At 34.4% G+C, this 18,144-nt stretch overlaps 1 protein-coding gene and 1 pseudogene across 1 annotated transcript; both read right to left on the minus strand.

Moving 5' to 3' along the window:
- Window positions 1-6,274: 6,274 nt before the first annotated feature.
- On the minus strand, window positions 6,275-15,225 carry LOC134271886 (uncharacterized; annotated as a pseudogene).
- A 1,336-nt stretch (window positions 15,226-16,561) lies between these two features.
- Window positions 16,562-17,955, minus strand: LOC134271878 (uncharacterized). Its single transcript, XM_062754090.1, has 2 exons — window positions 17,277-17,955; window positions 16,562-17,178 (listed from the first exon to the last, which is right to left on the minus strand). Exons 1-2 carry the CDS (start codon window positions 17,953-17,955, stop codon window positions 16,562-16,564), a joined length of 1,296 nt encoding a protein of 431 aa, XP_062610074.1.
- Window positions 17,956-18,144: the final 189 nt, after the last annotated feature.

Raw genomic sequence — 18,144 nt, forward strand, 5'->3', positions numbered from 1 at the left:
GAGCAAAATTATTTAAGAAAATTTCTACATGTACCGATGACAGCGTGTATAATGTATGGATTTTCAGGGCTTGAGGCCCATTTCACACCATCTACATGTAAAACGCATTGTCTTAATTGTTCCCATAGACACTGAATATGAATTTAACTGATTATCTAATTTACATAATTGAACTTTGCATGAACTTCAATATTCAAATAATGTTTAAATTGTACATCTGTAATTTAGAATGTCATCCGGGACCCTTAACTTGGTCAATAAAATATTACATGAAACAACGTACCAACTAGTGAATAGGTGGCACATAAGAAATTATACGTATGTTATCTATTTTAGTATGCTCTTAAAGTTGAATTTAACGTCTGAATTGATTGTGTTGCATCAAGCCTAGATTTATATGTAACCTAGGCATTTTATCGGTATTTTTAAATTTTAGTGCAGAACAAATTACATACCTTGATTTTTTTTTTAATATGAGGTTAAAAAAACATGTTTTTCTTTTTACATTTTACTACACAATATATACCTTTATCAAATTGTTCAACTGCAAGCAGCAAAGTAACGTGCCTTTGTTCCAAGCCCAATGTGCCGGGCTCCCTTTCGAAGAAGACCCCCCCCCCCCTTCCCCCGTTTCCCCAATGTACAAAAATTTAATCTCTTTCATTGTTAATAGTATAAATACAATTATTGATATAATGTGTGAATCGGTATACTTAATTTCATTTTAGCATTGTTAAATCATTTTCATACAGGCAAGTAGCATCGTTGGGAAAAGGGGGGGGGGTAAAAAACGTTTATTCTATTTTGAATTTGGAGATTTTCCACATTTCAGTTATATTTTCAATTGAAATAAAATAACGAGAAATTGTTTTTGAAAGAATTGTGAAATAGCTGAAAGGCAAATAATTACAATGCCTGAAAGTTGCACCTCAACCACCTCCTAAATTTAGATCAGGGAAGTACCCTAAAAATATATGTAGGAACTGCCTAAGTGTTTGTTTTTGTGGAGGTAGGTTTGCTGATAATACCGAAAAAAAAATTAATTACAATCCTTTGACCATTAAAACCTTACTACATGAACAGTGATGTCGGATATTCTTTTTTACCCCCTTTCGAGCAATTGTAAATATATACTCGATTAATTCAGATTAATTCCGTGAACTATAAATAATTTCTCTTGGAAAATGGACGTGTTGTTACGAATGCCTTGCAAGGTGATTTCAGAGTAGAAGCTTTTTGGGGGATTTTTATGGTCAGCGGTCTATCCCTGGTCAAGGATCCATTCAAATACAAATTTCCAGTGATTAAAGCATGGTAATGTTGATGATGTAGATTAAAAAAGGGTGAGATGATGTCGTTGAATATACTCCTTGAAAGTTTAGTGCTTATTTTATTATTTCAATATAAATGTACATTTAGATGATAATTTTTTTAACAACCTTTAAGTTATCAATGTTATTTTAAGTTAAGTTATTAAGTTTGCAATGTATACGATCATAAAAATACTAAAATTTGTAGAAATATATATTTTTAAAAAAACTTTAAAATACGTGTATAGAAAAAAATTCTAACTAATACAAAAGGGGGATTTAGTTATCACGTTGCACGTTCCAATTATCAATGACGTTATTTGACGTTATTCAACGTTTTACAGCGTTATCCTGTTAGCATTGCATTGTTTTCATTTGGAGTTTTAATAAGAATTTAGAAGGTATATAATAAAATGTTTGGTATCAAATTGTTCATAAAAACTAGCTCTTTCAGAAACGGCGAAAAACCGATTTTCGAAAATTTGATCACGAAGGTCCCTTTTCGCTTGACGCAACTCAAATGTTTTTTTTTAAATTATTGATTACAACTTTCATAGATATATAAGGTCGACAGAGATATTCCTGTTTCATGCAAAAGTTGAATTATTGACAGAAACATAAGCATAAAAATGTCGTGTTTTACTGTTTCACTAACCATTTTTGACTTTGGTGTGTTCTAATATTTTAACAGGTTTGAGTCCGCTAATCGATGGTGCTTGGGGGCGTACCTGTGTCGAGTGTGGCAATGGAATGAATTTACACCTTGATAACAGCAATCCGCAATGCAAATGTAAACTTGATAGCCTTGTTATTCCTCCAGGATATACCAGTAGCGAATCCTACCGCGCGGCGCGGGGTTTCCCCACCAGACCAAAGAGCAGCTACTCGCCCCGCCCTCCCAGCGCTTCCGCCTGCTCGCTTAAATCTTCTGGAAGCCTGAACTCTGCTAGCAATCTTAGTGGCATGCAGACCACGCTTAGAGCTGAGAAGATGGTCCTGCGTTATACGGACGGTGGGATAAAGCGGCCGGTGACGCCAGTTAGGTCGTCTGCTTCTAATCCGCTGCCGAGGCTCGTGCGGCGGTACATAGGGCGGCGCTCCATACAGTGTCACGAGTTGCCGCTGTGTTTATTGACACGTCACAAGTTCACAATCCACTGTCTATTACGTCACACGGAGTCACAAACAGATGAAGGATTACAAACTGTTGACATTATGCATTGCAGTCTTTGGGAAGGTTTTAGAAAATAATTTTATGACAAAGTGAAATATTTTCGATAACAACAGGAAATGTCGCCGGTACGACACCTTGCACACAGATTTTTGACACACTTTATTCCTTTGATCTGCTTATTACATTTTTCTTCTATTTAATAGAACACTGCATTAATTAGTCTAACATTATTTTTACAATAACAATTCACTGTATTTAATACTAATACAATAGGGGAGGAAGAAAATGGAAGGAACTCTTATTGTTGTCATGGATATATTTGTTGCCCTTTTTAAAGCAGCTAGGTTGGAATTCTTTTTTTAACAATTTTAAATAATATTTGAAATGTTTGATAAAGACATCAAGGTCAATATTAGTTAAATCCTTTACACTGAGGCTTGACACATAAATGAAATACTGAATGATGGCAATTTTTAAACTGATGCAGATTAGTAGACTTGTACAAACCATGCTGCGTGACACGTTATAAGAACTGTCACGTTTATAATTATTTAATATTAAAAGCTGTGATATAATGACACATTTTTTAACCACGCTGTATGCTTAAATTTTATATATTGCATTTTATATTATTTTTTAATGAATTTTAGAAATATTTTCATTGAATTGTTGCTTGTTATAGAATTTATTTGTTATCTTTTTAAAGTGATGTTTTATTTATTTGCTGTACACCTGTGAAAAGCATTTACTTTTATGTATTGCACCATTTGTAGGTTAAGTGTGTGAAATTGTTTTGAAATCTATAATGTGTGAAAGGGCGAATTTTATATAAGATTAAGAATGTATGAGAAGCAGTATTTGATCAACTTGAATTTATTGAATTCAAGGAAAAGAAATTTAAGTTTTTGAAAAAAAAATTTCTGATGATGTTTGCTCATATAATGCTGTGATAATTCATCAGATGAACTATTTTTATAAAAAAGTATCTATTTGTCCTTTTGTTTTTTTTTCAATAAATTGCTGATATATCTATTCTTGATTATCTTAAAGTTTTCAAATTTTTTAGCTCGCTCCGTTATCAGGAGGTCGTGAGTTCGAATCTCGACCGCGAATGACCTTAGCTTATATATAAAAAAAAAAAAGAATAGCAACTGTTCCTTCGCCATGCGCACGGTACTTTGAAGTGGAAATTGCATGCGGGTCCTTCGGATGAGAGCTTAAAGGCCCTGTGTCATGGCAGACATGATCACGATAACGATCCATTCATGCTCAATGGCACTAAGTGCCGAGTAAAGGGCTAAATTTGAAGCCCTTAACTGGTATATGGTTATTTCTCCATATGAGTGAAAAATTCTAGAAGGGGACGCAAAACAACATACAATTCAAGTCCAACATAATGATATGCAGTCTCTATATAGAAAAGTATGTTCATATTTATTTACACACGAATTGTTTCCGGATCTTCCTAATTTTACCGATCATGGCAAGGAGCACACGGCGGATGTGACCGGTCGGCAGGGAATGCGCACTCCCACATGACACCTGATCCCACCTCTGATGAATATTTAAGGTCCTCATTTCCTCTGCTCCTAATCTGCATAATCTAAATTGACTTTGGGCTTGAATACAGTTTGTTATTCCATACTGATTGTACACACACAAGTTAGACATCAAAAAGATGGTTGAGGTTCTGATTGACAATATCTTTGTGGTTTCTAGAGACAGGGTCTTCCTACAATCCATTGGAATTTCCATGGGTACTAATTGTGCCCTGTAATTAGTTTCATAAGAATTTGTCCAAAATCCTGTAGGTAAAAAATTTGCTGTGGCCTTCGATTAACTACATTAACCTCGATTCTTATGTCCATACACCATACCCTGGTGAGCTTGAGATAAAAGATATCACAGAATCTGACACATTTGTATCATATGTGGATATTTTAATTGAAAAGGACATAAATAGTAATCAAACAATCAAGCTCTATAACAAAAGTTGTGATGACTTTAACTTTTCTATTGTCAACTCCCCTCACTAGCTTATGCAGAGTCGCGAAGTAAGGAGTCAATCCTTACGTCGTGGGTTCGAATCCCACTCTGGGACGTGGAGACCGGTCCTTCGGATGAGACCGTAAAAACCGAGGTCCCGTTTCGCAGTAGGTGCTGGTACACTGTACGATAAAGATCCCTCCCTGCTCAATGGCCCTGAGTGCCGATTATAGGACAAAATTTGCAGCTCTCCACCGGCAAGTGGTGGCGTCTCCATATATGAGTTAAAAATTCTCGAGAGGGACGTTAAACAATCAATCAATCATGCATACGGAGTTAATATATCTCAGTTGATTTGAAACGCACGAGCATACTCTACGTAAGAACAATTTTAAAACGAGGTAAATCGGTAACAAACAAGTTGATGAAACAAAAATATTAGCAGTCTCGTTTAAAGTCATCATTTTGTAAGTTTTATGATTGATACAATGACCTTGGCAGCAAATAAAATTTATCATTTAGTCAAATGCTGACTGACGTTTTACCTACCAATTGTTAGTCTATTATTTTTACACTGAATTGACGACGGATTTTCCCGTTATTTCCCGATCATGACAAGGAGCACACGGCGGGCGTGACCGGTTAGCAGGGGATGCTCACTCCTCCATGTTACCTGTACCGAGCTCTGATGTTTTGGAGGTCCGTGTTCGCCCTGCTCTAAATTAATATTGTTTTATGGATTTTTCAGCTTGATTACCCTTCGTTGTCTCAATATATTTCAAATTAATATTTACATTGTACATAATAAAAGAAAACTTGTTTAATTATTTGGAATACCATAAGAAGATATGATTTAAATTTACAAGATATCTTACATTTTTTAATTATTTGATATACATATACTTATGTAAAGTGAATAAAACACCAATCTTTAACTAAATAGATCGTTAAATATCTCAAAGAAAACATAACTTCAGCCTTTAAAAAGGTTACCCATTACTTTATGTAACATATACATGTATATTACTTTTATAGATAGACTTACTAGGCCATGAATGAAGTCAATTGTGATTCCAGACTCTAGGTTAATGATCGATACTTTCGAGAATTGAATGTCTTTAAAATATGCATTAATATTTTAAAAAATAATTCAGCAAATTTTGTCCTAGAAAATGGTACTAAAGCAAATATAAAAATAAAATTTTAAAACATTCACAATAGTTTACTTTTAAGAAAACATCTCAAATGTCTTGAGATTCTTAAATGTATTGTTTTTTCTTCAAATTTATAACGTCTGACAACACAGTCCAAATAACTGTCTTAATATTTCTTCATATCATACGACAAATTAATCATAATTATTATCGTCTTTGAATTTAAAAGCTGCAATAATTCAATGGAAAATTTTAGGAAAAATTATATATTATTGAAAAACTTGTCAGAACTTCACCAGTTTTTAATCACATTTCTATTAAATGTTCACAAAATTTAAAAAAAAAAATACAGAAAACTTAAAAGGTACTCATTTATACATTGCTTAGCTGATAACCCGTGTCAGTAAGCAATAAACATTGATAATACACAAAATCGAAAATTTAAACAACACCAGGCAATAAACCTTGACCTCCAATATCTATAAAATTTCAATATCTATATCATACGAGCATAATTATTATGATTTCTTGATATTATGTATTCTTCCTTTTGTAACAGTTTGTATTTTATTGAATTGTTTTTGTCGGAGATTGTTCGTACATGTTGGTTTACCCCACACACTTTCAATTAGTCCCCCCCCCACTTTCAATTCTGGCTTCCGACGCCAATGCATTTTCTCAATAGGGAAATCTTTTTTTATCCCTCGCCTTTACTTCCAGATCGTTCCCAAAACTTAAAATACACTTATAACCATTATTCTAGATCAACGCGTGCATCCACAATTCATCAGTTTAAAAAGGGTCTGTTTCTATATAAATCAGGGTTTTTGCATATCGAATTTAATTTACAGAGAGACATAAGCTCCACATCCAGATGATTGGGGTATATTGCTATATAGCTAAGGAACTCATTACGTAACACACCCCGAAATATTCATATAATTATAATTTTTGGATTAAGTAACTATATAAACAGAATTTTTAAAAAATATCAAACGCTCTGGTAATATGTTTTAATTATTAAATTCTGTCAATTTTTTAAGGATACAAACTTCAAATCTGTGCTGATCCTCTTTTAATTTAGACTGACTTTTTTCTAGTCAGTATCTCTAAACCATCATTGACTAAGATATTTAATAATATTAATGCACAATACCAGTTTTCTCAAGGTTAGAGAGACATATTGTTCAGAATGCTTGTAACAGATTGAAATACATATAAAATACATGGTAACTGTCTTAAAATAAAAGCGATATTTGGGCGAGGGTAAGAAAACTTGATAGAGGGCGAGGCTTGCCGAGCCCTCTAACGTTATCGACCCGAGCCCAAATATCGTTTATATTTCAAGACAGTTATCATGTATTTTGTTTATCCTGCAACAAATTTTACATTTGAACGTCCAAAACTAGCTATTTTCGAAAGATTTAGGCACATTTCTGCAGTTGAAGCTATGACGCCATGGCGTAAACATTGCAATATACAGGACGTCACAATTTTTTTTAGAACGACGGAATACATGCACGAGGTTTTATTAGGGCAGAGACCGGATAAAGCTTTGGTTTATTAGGTTACCTTTATTAGGTCAATGCAAGGGGTAGTTGCAGGATAAATGTATTTATTCTTAGAAAAGCCGAAATGAGATTTTTATTTAAAATATCATGGAATCCAACTTCAAGACCAATGAATCGTAATACCCTATCCCTTTATCAACTTCAAGGTAGATACCTGTATTGAAATGGTCATACATCAACTCTTTTTTTATTCATGTGCTTTGCTTTCAAACATTTATTTCTCTTCAGCAAGTTGCACATTAGTATACTAATATAAATATTTAGATTTAAATTCATTTATATTGTTGAATGATTGTGCTAATGTTCATTATGTTCCTTTTATTAATTTTTTTAGAGAGTTAATGTTCTTCTCTTACATGTCTTTTTGTTAGATTTTTTAATTCGTCCGTTCTTTTTCCCTGTTGGATCCCATCCTTCTAAGAAAAAAAAATTAGCATAGTGTTTCAAGATTGTTTGTGCCTGTACCTTTTAACTAGCTAGAAAGACATACATGTATGTATTAAGGGGTACATGTATCTTATTACTTGATTACAATTACGTGTCAAATAACTCTCAATGTGTGTGTAAATGTGATTTACGAACAATGTCCCGTGTCTCTATACATGTACATCTATCTTATCATCAAGTTATACTGAGCTCTCATATAATCTTTTGACAATGTGTACATTAATTATTATAATTGTACAAAACAATATTCCCTTATTTATATACATGTATCCTGAAAGATAACTATCTGTGTTTGTATTTGTTTTTGATTAAATTTTTACATTGATTCCACTTTTCTGATTGCCAGTTCATGTGAAGTTACCTGTGAGGTACCTGTTAAGGTACCTGTACACACACACTCTGTTGGTGTAAAATGATCCAATCCAAAGAAGCTGAGACTTGTTATCATAACTCAAACCGCGTGGTCCGTATATCCCTTGCTTTTGTCTCAGTATCATTGATAGGAACTGACCGTCCTTGTTAAGCATCTGCACAGTATCCGTTTTAAAATCACACACCAGGATGTGTGACAGCACATCTGTACAGATTCCACGTGGTGATAGTCCTGTTTCTGATGTAGGACCTGTGTAGGAGAAACGATGTCTTCCTTCACGCTCGGTCACCACTACAGCACCACGATTAGAGTCAGAAACAACTACATCACCATTACGATTCTCTGTGATATAGCTAGGAGAACTGTATAATAGCTGACCTGTGTTATTTCGTTGTATTGTTTGTATGTGTTGTCCTGTATTGGTAAACCGTATTACTTTGCCTCTCCTTGTTGCAGTATTACACTCCCCTACCAGTATATTTCCATTTAATGGGGAACAAAAAACACTGCATGGTGACACCGAATCTGTCTTTTTTATCAGTAAGGACTTTGTTCTGTTATCTTTAGAAAGTTTGTTGATATTATCATCTTTGTCTATATACAGAAGTTCACAGGTACTGTTCACAGTGTGTACACCCCAACCACTTTTTTAAACATCTGTCAGATGATGTAGAGTGTCACCATCTGTGTTTGTTAAGATGAGATTCTTATAGCCACTTACCCATACCTGGTCTGATTTCACATAGGAAATGTGATGTACACTAATGACTTCTGTCAGTGTGATAGATCTGTGTAACACAGGTGTGGGCATCAATTTCAAAAGACATTCATTGTCCAAGTGCCTTTTATGTGTCTCTATAATTTGGATTTCACTTAGTAGCTGAATCATATCGTTCTTACTGATTTTCTCTGTCCTGGAGAGCAGGGCGTGTTGTGTTAGATTATAGGTAAGGCTAGGGGTGTCGTTCATTTTGGGTAAACGGTTTTTCTTTAAAAATAGAAGAAATTGTACTGCTCTGTTTGTCGAATGTTCGGATCTACGTTCATAGTTTTCCATACTTGCAAGACATCTATTTATTTTTTTCTTGTGTTGTTGAAAACTATGAGTAAAATTTTTGTGTCTGAATATAACATCACTTAACACAGTGTCAATGAGGTTTTTCATCGTTTGGGCTTTTCTTAATATCGCTGATTGGCGGTGAGATATTTCTGTGTGACAAGCTTTTATATCATTTTTGATTGCTGATAGGAGAGAAGAAATGTGAAAGAGCGTTTTGCTTCTGATGATGCGAATGATTTCCCTGTGTTGCTGACGCTTTGTTTGATATAATGTTCTAATGTCCTGTATTTGATGTTTTCTGTGTTCTTTACATTTGACACAGACAGGAAGTTTACATGAGTGACAGAGCATATCATATACTCTGTCTGGATGTCTCACACAAGTCTCTTGTTTCGGGATGTACTCAAATTGCTCGCGGTAAATCACAACATCATGATATATGGTATCTAGATCTATAACATGTTTCTCTTTACACTGTAGACACAGGTCATGTTTACACGTATTACAGTAATATTCTGTGTCCCCCTGACACTGAGAACATTGCCGGACTTTACACTGCAGACGCTGGTTGTGATTACACGTATTACAGTAGGAGTTTTTGTTCCCCTGACATTGATAGCAATGGATGCTAAATCCTGAGACCGTCATGTGAAGGTTGCTGAAACTTAGTAAACTTCATACATAAAACTGCACTGCGGGAGGTTTGGGGGAAAATTGTTATTGATTTTGTGAAATACAATTTACATCATAACTTTTTCTCATTGTGGCAATTAATCTTTCTCAATTTAGTTTTATAAAAACTTCAAAATAGAATATTCTTTGAGCATAGTACTGAGTACTATAAGTACATGTCTCTTCTAGTCGTGGTATCAAATCCATCGACACAGGTGGAGTTTGGAGATACGAATGCTATTAGTTTGATTATAGAACAATATTTACATGCACTGAATATTTTTTCCTTTAATTCTTATGAAGACCTTTGTCATTAATCAGTGCATAAACAACAGTAAGCAAGCCACATACAGAGATTTCTTGAACAATGGCTGTTCCATCAGTTATGCATAAAATGACATTTCATCTATAACACTGTGAATTTTGAATTTTTTTATACAGATGTAAATATAAATGTAGCAGGTATTGCAGAAAAAAATAAGATATTACGCCCATTATTTCAGCAACAGCTGCGATATTAATTCCCGTACTAACAACCAAGGACAGCATTTTATTACTTAATTAATTATAATAAACATCAAATGGAGATAAACAGTGTTTAATAAAAGTTCGTATGTGGTATAAAAGTAAATTACCTTGAGCACAGATCAATGGACAAGGCCATTATGCAGTGAGTCTCCCTTTTGCAGTTTGATCAAGGCTAGGTTAATTCAGTAAAAGATACATCTCAAAGCTCTTATCTTTTCTTGTCAAAGCATTGGGATAGGACAAACAAGCAGAAATTTCTTGTTGACAAGAAAGAGACCTTTTCTTCTTCTCCAATTTGTGATCCTACTCCTTTTCAAAAGAATATACTGGAAAACCTGTCAAAATAAATAACAACGTAAGTGCGCGCATCTTGTTTGTTTATTTGTATGTTGTTTAAGGTCCCTCTCAAGAATTTTTCACTTATATAGAGACGCCACAACTTGCCGGATGAGAGCTGCCAATTTTGTCCTATACTCGTCATTGAGCAGTGGGGGATTTTTTTCGTACCAACACCTACTGTGACACGGGACCACAGTTTATACGGTCTCATCCGAAGGACTGGTCTCCAAGTGACACAATTGGATTCGAACCCTCGAAGCAAGGATCAACTCCTTACTTCGCGACTATAGTACAGACGCTCAAACCATTGCGCCACGCGGGCGACTATACGCAAGCTGTGTACAGGTAATACCCATGGACTTCGTGTGTATACTGTTTGTGAATAGTGATAAGCACTTCCCACGGTCTGCACGGCTGTCAATACCTCGGGGTGCCACGCATGAAAAATTTTGTCCCACCCCTTACCTGAGAAAACCGTATGGTTAAAAATCTCGGCCTTTAACTGTTTTATGCTGTAAAGATATATCTCTATCATTATAAATCCCGAACAAAGTCGTTGGACATATTGGTATTGTACGCATGAAAACGATGTCCGGGGACTTTCTCGCAGATGGCTGGGGCAATATCAATAGATGTTTCCATAAAATATGATGCCCAACTGTATTCTTGTGGAAAATATTTTTCATTTTTAATATGGCTACTGTTGGCATGGAAACGTACGAGAGGTCCAGAACTTTGTCCAGAAGTGTGTTCGCTGATCCCGTAGACAATCGTAATCAATTTGCATAAAAAGGATAAACAGTAATCGTATTTGTGCGAATGACATTCAAAATTTTCAAACCACTGATAGTTGTCATCGTTGCCATGGAATCAGAAGAAAATAAAAAAAACTGCAAAACTTTGATTTTCACACAAACTGTACAGGTAAGGAAGGATTGTTTCTTACATTCTGTCAAATTAATTTCAATTTAAAAAATAGAATCTTTTGCAAAAAGTCGTCTTAGGAATGAAAGAAACAAATAAAAGGATCATATACGCACAGCTTAAAGTTTTCCAACGTGGGTTGAACAATTGTAATGAAAATTTACAGAAATAATGATTAGACATTTTTTTGTTCAGTCAACATTCAAAAATTTCTAAATGCCTACCATTGCTATGGAAACAAAAGGATATGGAGATAACGAACAGTATTCAATCTAAAAGTCCATAAAACAATACAAAATAAGAGCAGAGCAAACACGGACCCCCGAAACATCAGAGGTGGGATCAGGTGCCATGGAGAAAAAAATCCGTCGTCAATTCAGTGTATAAATAATGGACTAACAATTGGTATGAAAAACATCCTTCAGCATTTGACTCAATGATAGATTGTATTTGCTGACAAGGTCATTTTATCGACCAAAGAGCTTACGAAATGATGACTTTAAACGAGACTGTTATATTCTTGTTTCATCAACTTGCTTGTCAATAATTTACCTCGTTTTAGAAATTGGTTTTACGTAGAGGATGCTTTTGCGTATCTAATCAACTGAGATATATATTTACTCCGTATGCAGGTGATGAAGGAATATTGCTGCATAAGTAAGGGAAGTTGACGATAGAAAAGTTAAAGCCATCACGTTTATCATATAGCTTGATTGTTAGATTACCATTAATGTCTTTTTCGAGTAAAATATCCAAGTATGAAACGGATATGTCAGACTCTGTGGTATGTTTTATCTCAAGCTCACCAGGATATATCGTATCGACGTAGGAATGGAAATTACCATTATTAATTGACAATACGTCGTCGATATATCTAAATTTCGAGTTGAAGGCCACAGCAAGTGTTTTCTCCTTTTAACGCATAAGATTTTGCATAAATTCTGCTTCATATGAATATAAAAATAAGTCTGCTAATAACGGAGCGCAATTTGTACCCATCTGGAAATCCAATAGATTGAGGGAATAACTGTTCTCCAAAAACCACACAGATACCGTCAATCAGAAACTCAAGCATCTCTTTGATGTCAACTTCAGAGTACTTATGTGTGCAATCAGAATCTGTTCTTACAAAATAATTTTGCAAATGACCAATGAGGAGGTAAGTAAATTTACGAGTTTCATTTTTATTGAAGAAGCAGCTGTCAACAGATAAAAGTTTTTTTTTCTTTTTTTTAATTTCAATTTTCACAGTAAATACAAAAGCAAAATTTACAAAATTTTATTGGTTTAATCAATTGTGTCAGTGGTTTTCCATAAAATGGAATTGATGATCAGCGGTAGAAAGTCGGCTTTTTTATTCACATTGAATTTTGAAGCGTTCTTTCGAAAGCCGTATAGCCTAATTTTTGCCAAAATATTTTTTTTTATCTCGTTATATCGAGTTAGTATCTCGTTATATCGAGTCAGTATTTCGTTATAACGAGTAAGTTATCTCGTCATAACGAGTTAATTATCTCCTTTTAACGAGTTAGTTATCTCTTTATAACGAGTTAGTTATCTCGTGATAACGAGTAATTATCTCCGTATAACGAGTTAGTTATCTCGTTATAACAAGTTAGTTATCTCTTTTATAACGAGTTATCTCGTTAAAACAAATTAGGTTTCTCGTAATAACGAGTTAGATATTTCGTTATAACAAGTTATTTATCTTGTCATATCTCTTTATTTAAGTGTTTATTAAAAACTTCCACGTGTGTAGAAGAAAACACTTGCTGTGGCCTTCAAAGGCGACATTCAGATATATCGAAAACATGTTATCAATTAATACTTCGATTCTTATGAATCCCGGTCCTCTCCTTCAGAATCGATAGGCCTGGATTCGATTCTAGTTCGCAGCTCCACGTCAAACCTAAGACGTCAACATAGGTAGTGACTGTTCCTTATCGGGGATGAGACTTCCAAAGCCAACGTCCTGCATGTGTCACAGTAGGCGTTGGCACGATGAGGAACTCTAACTGCTTAATGGCCTTGAGAGCCATGTAACGATCTAAGTTTGAAACTCTTCACCGTATATGGTGACGTCTCTATATGCGTGAAAATTTCTGTATGAGCAGTTGAACAAAATTCAATTCATCAATCAAAATGATCTTTTCATTACTGCCTAGTTAGCTATGCTATGTATATAAATACTGACAATTTGCACAATGGGAGCGTTCAACTTCATACTAACATTAATTGCGATATCACATGACCTGGTAGACCACTTGGTGGTTAATTGCTTCTTAAGTGTTTCATATACATCGCTTCGAGGCAAGTACTTGATTCAATTATAATTTACATTTTGTAACATGCATAAACTTATGATACTCTACATGGAGCAAGCCAAAGTGTCATTAATGTACAAATCCTGTATATATTGTGAGAATGAAAGCTTACCCACACATTTGAGGGAATATTCTATTATTCATTGTAATTCATATCAAAGCTAAGCGATTCCATAGCTAGTTTCATTTAGAGAACACACCCCACCAATGTCTTTTTTCACACAATTTTTAAAGCCAATCCTTATTTTAATCCCTTGCGCCAATCTCAAATACACGTTATATAAATCTACTTCTAAGCACTCTTGTAAATGGGATTATTTTAAATATGTTGTTATATTGTATGGAATATCCTTACTTTCATTTCAGAGAAAATAAACAAGATGACGATTTAATATTCAATAATATTACGACACCCTCTAGCTTTAGAATTAGGTCAGGGAATTTGTTAAAAATAACATTCTAATAATCGTAAATTTCATGTATCTTCCTTTCTCTCCGTCATTACCGCTGACGTTTGCAGCGAACTTGACGTCAAATTCTATTACATTCATATTAATTTTGCCAATGTGTTTCCTTAAATGACAATACTATCGAAATTAACATTCAACATTTTTGAGGACATGGAGGTGGGCATGTGATCAGACTTTCTTGCAAATGAAATGCAAACTGCATGAGATATTTGGAAGGTCTAGATTGTTAGTTGCGTTTCCATAAATGAGTCTAAAAAGCACAACTTATTCTTTGTGTCACAAATCAAAATAGACATATCAATATGAGAAATAAAATAATTTTTAAAGTTTCATTAGGATATGACCTAAAGTTGGTACGTAATCACATCTACTTTACAGAATCGATTAGGTTACCTCAGGCCAAAGAAACTCGGAAAACGATATCTTATTTCTTTAATCATTTTTACATTGTAACTTGAAGTTATTCTTTGTTTACTTGAGTACGTCATTTCAAATTTTCGCTGCTTCCTTTTGATGTAAATAACATGCATAGTAAACAAAATGATAAATAAATTATGAGTCCAATATATCAATCTCTAAGATCAAACTGAGGAAAGGAAAAGTCTGTAAAATTATCATTTCAGCGTAAAAGGACTCTCTCTCTCTCTCTCTCTCTCTCTCTCTCTCTCTCTCTCTCTCTCTCTGAACTAGATAAGAAAGTTTTTTTTCTATTAATTCTCAAGATTTTATTTCTTTTAAGAGTATATACTTTTACTTACGTCTCCATTCGACATCCACTCATCACAATTTCTTCTCGCAAAGTTTACGACAATAAAAAATAAACGAGGAAGGAAAATAAAAGGAAGAGTTTAGTTTTAATTATTGTCAGATGACTGAATGAAATGTCAATACAGAAATATATTTACATCCACTGAATATTTTCTCCTTTATTTCTTAAGAAACCCCATTGCGTTCATCACTGCATAAACTACAGTGGGCATGTCACCTTAATCCATGTTAATCAGTGGCTGTTCCATCAATGAAACGTATAAAGACGTTCGCATCATTAATATAATAATTAATCTTTTTAATCCTACTTTAATTGATTATTTAAACAGATATTAATATAAACAATTAAATGTCTTTCTTTGTTTGTTATTACTGGAATGAACGGTTGCAGCTATTGCAGAAAAAATTTACACAACCCGCTTACGCGGGTTATGTATTTTTTCTGCAACAGCTGCTTCCGTTCATTCCAGTAATAACAAATAAAGAAAGCAGTTTATTGTTTAAATTAAAACCTGTACACATCACAACTTAAAAGGTTAAGGCTGTGAACATTTAAGAACTCTTAGTCGTTCTCATTAAACTAGATTTTAGATAGACGAGGAAAGATAAAACATTTTGACCGTGGTTTACGACGATTTAAACGGTAAACCATATAAGTATCACACAAAATCACATCTTTAACACAGTAACGAAATAATAATAATTGGTAGATATTTCATTTTTCTTTTTGTAGCATTTTGTATTTTGTTGAATTTTTTTGACTGATTGTTGATAGGAGTACAGAGTAGACTGGAGGTTTATTGTCACCTGTTGACAGATCCCTACGATCTCCAAGGATATATCTCTGACACTCATTGATGTATCAAATTTCATTTTCGAAAGGGGTAATGAGATTTTACACTGAATTGACGAAGGATTTTCCCGTCATTTCCTGATCATGACAAGGGTCACACGGGTGTGAACGGTCGCCAGGAGATACTCACTACTCCACAACACCAGATCCCATCTCTGATGTTTTGGAGGTCCATGTTTCCTGTGCTCCCATTTCATATTGTTTAATAGACTTGATCTTGAATATTATACACTTATCCACTGGCTGTGAGTGGGATAGCTCTTTTATCAAACCCGCGACAGGAACTATTCCCCGAGGGCTTGCCCGAGGGGAATAGTTCCTGTCAAGGGTTTGATAAAAGAGCTATCCCACTCACAGCCAGTGGATAAGCGTTTTATTATACTGATGTACCTTGTTTTGTAATAATATTTTAATTGAAAAAAAGCAAAATGTCAATTTCAGGTAACATTTAATTTAAAATTTCAAAAAACAAGAAATTTTTAACAGTTTTAAAAATCAAATGATGTTAACATCATAAAATTTACTAGGTATAATTAACTCAACATTATTCATGACACAGTAACATTGATCAACACCATTTTTTCTGCACTTGATTTTATAAGGGGAGTTTACAGTTTATTTGTGTAAATGTTAATGTTGACAGTAGAATTGTGTATGTTGACCCCACATTCAGTGTTTTTTGTAGAGGAAGCTGATGGAGCGCTTTGTACACTTTTAACATTGTGTAGTTCAAAGTTTTCTAATCCGGCAAAAAATGTGTCGACATCAAAATCATCTAAGAAATCAATCTGATTCTCCTGTACACCAGAGTCACTGCAAGCTGCTGCATTAGAATTTCCATAGGAAGTTTTAGAACTTTCACAAAGTATTTTCGAAATTTCAAATTGTTTCTGGTCACTCAACCTCGTAGAGTAAGACATAATACTAGATATATTTTTGTGACCAGATATTCCAACTATATGTCTTGCCTCAATTCCCTGCCTGTCAAGATTTGTTATGCACGTGGCTCGAATACAGTGATTGGTATATATAGTAGATATTTCAGCACTCTTACTAATAGTGGACATCATCGCCGCAAGCGTATTTTTTCCAAGGGGAATGTTGTCGAACCAAACCGATTGCGTTTCTGATACGGATGATTTAGGGCGCTGCCATAGATTTGGGTTATCAGGATTCAGCTTCACAATATACTTCATGAAACTATTCACAGGGCAACGGGGATTTCCTGTTAAAAAAATAAACATATTTAAATTTGCATGTATTTAAATAATTTTTTTCTTTGATTATTAAAAAGATACAAATTGACAAGTCAAGTGTACAAACCTGGCATTTCGTACATCCTGGCCTGATTTGTTTGGTCGTCCGTGAGATCGTCCCCTCTATGATTTTTCTCCTCCCTATGTTTGACTTTGCACACATATCTTTTCCCCTCTGGATCTGTTCTCACTGAGAAATCTGTTTTTTGAAAGCTTCTCAAGTTTTCCTGACCACGGTTGCAAAAGTAGTAAACTATTTCGAAGAATGTTCTGTTTAACAGCCCCATAGCTGTATTCAGAGAAAATGCTTCACTTTCATAAAGTTTGTTTAGATCTTCTGTTGAGATTGTTTGTTTATGTTTTACCTCGGGTGCTCCCTCGCGCTTGATCTTCACCAACATAGCTTTAAAAACTTCGTTGCATGATTTAAACTCATCTGAATTAATGATATCCACTGATGTTTTCTTTAAAAAATGTTTTTGAAGTCCAAACCTCATTGTTATTAATGATTTCTTGGCATAGTAACTTCCGTCGGGTTTTCTCAGTTCAGCGTAAAATTTCTTCAGTTTTTCGGACATCTCAACAATCGACAATTTTTCCATATCCTCGAGGCTTAATTCATATTTTTCAATAAGGTAGTCTTGTAAGAGCTTCAGGGCGGTTTTCACCACCTTTTGGGTGTTTTTACTATCCCTAGATTGTAAAAGAGCGTCAATATCGGCCTCGTATCTACTCCCAGACGACATTTTGTTTCGGAAATACAGTTGGAACTCTTCAGTGTTGGAGGAATCGCCAACCAATCAAATGACAGGAAATGAAAATTGGCGCTAAAATTTGCACGAAAATTTTCCGAGGGGTGGGTAGCAAAAACTATACCCTGGGGGTATAGTTTTCTATGCGGGGAAATTTTCAGACTATGAAGAATAGTTATTTTA

This window comes from Saccostrea cucullata, unplaced genomic scaffold, assembly GCF_032062105.1.
Source record: "Saccostrea cucullata isolate Sc308-1 unplaced genomic scaffold, CSIRO_AGI_Scuc_v1 ctg1462, whole genome shotgun sequence".
Classification (NCBI taxonomy): domain Eukaryota; kingdom Metazoa; phylum Mollusca; class Bivalvia; order Ostreida; family Ostreidae; genus Saccostrea; species Saccostrea cuccullata.

Coding starts and splice junctions, on each gene's coding strand:
- LOC134271878 (XM_062754090.1), bottom strand. CDS start 17,955: ATGTCGTCTGGGAGTAGATACGAGGCCGATATTGACGCTCTTTTACAA. Junction 17,179..17,276: donor CAGGATGTACGAAATGCCAG/GTTTGTACACTT, acceptor TTTTTTTAACAG/GAAATCCCCGTTGCCCTGTG.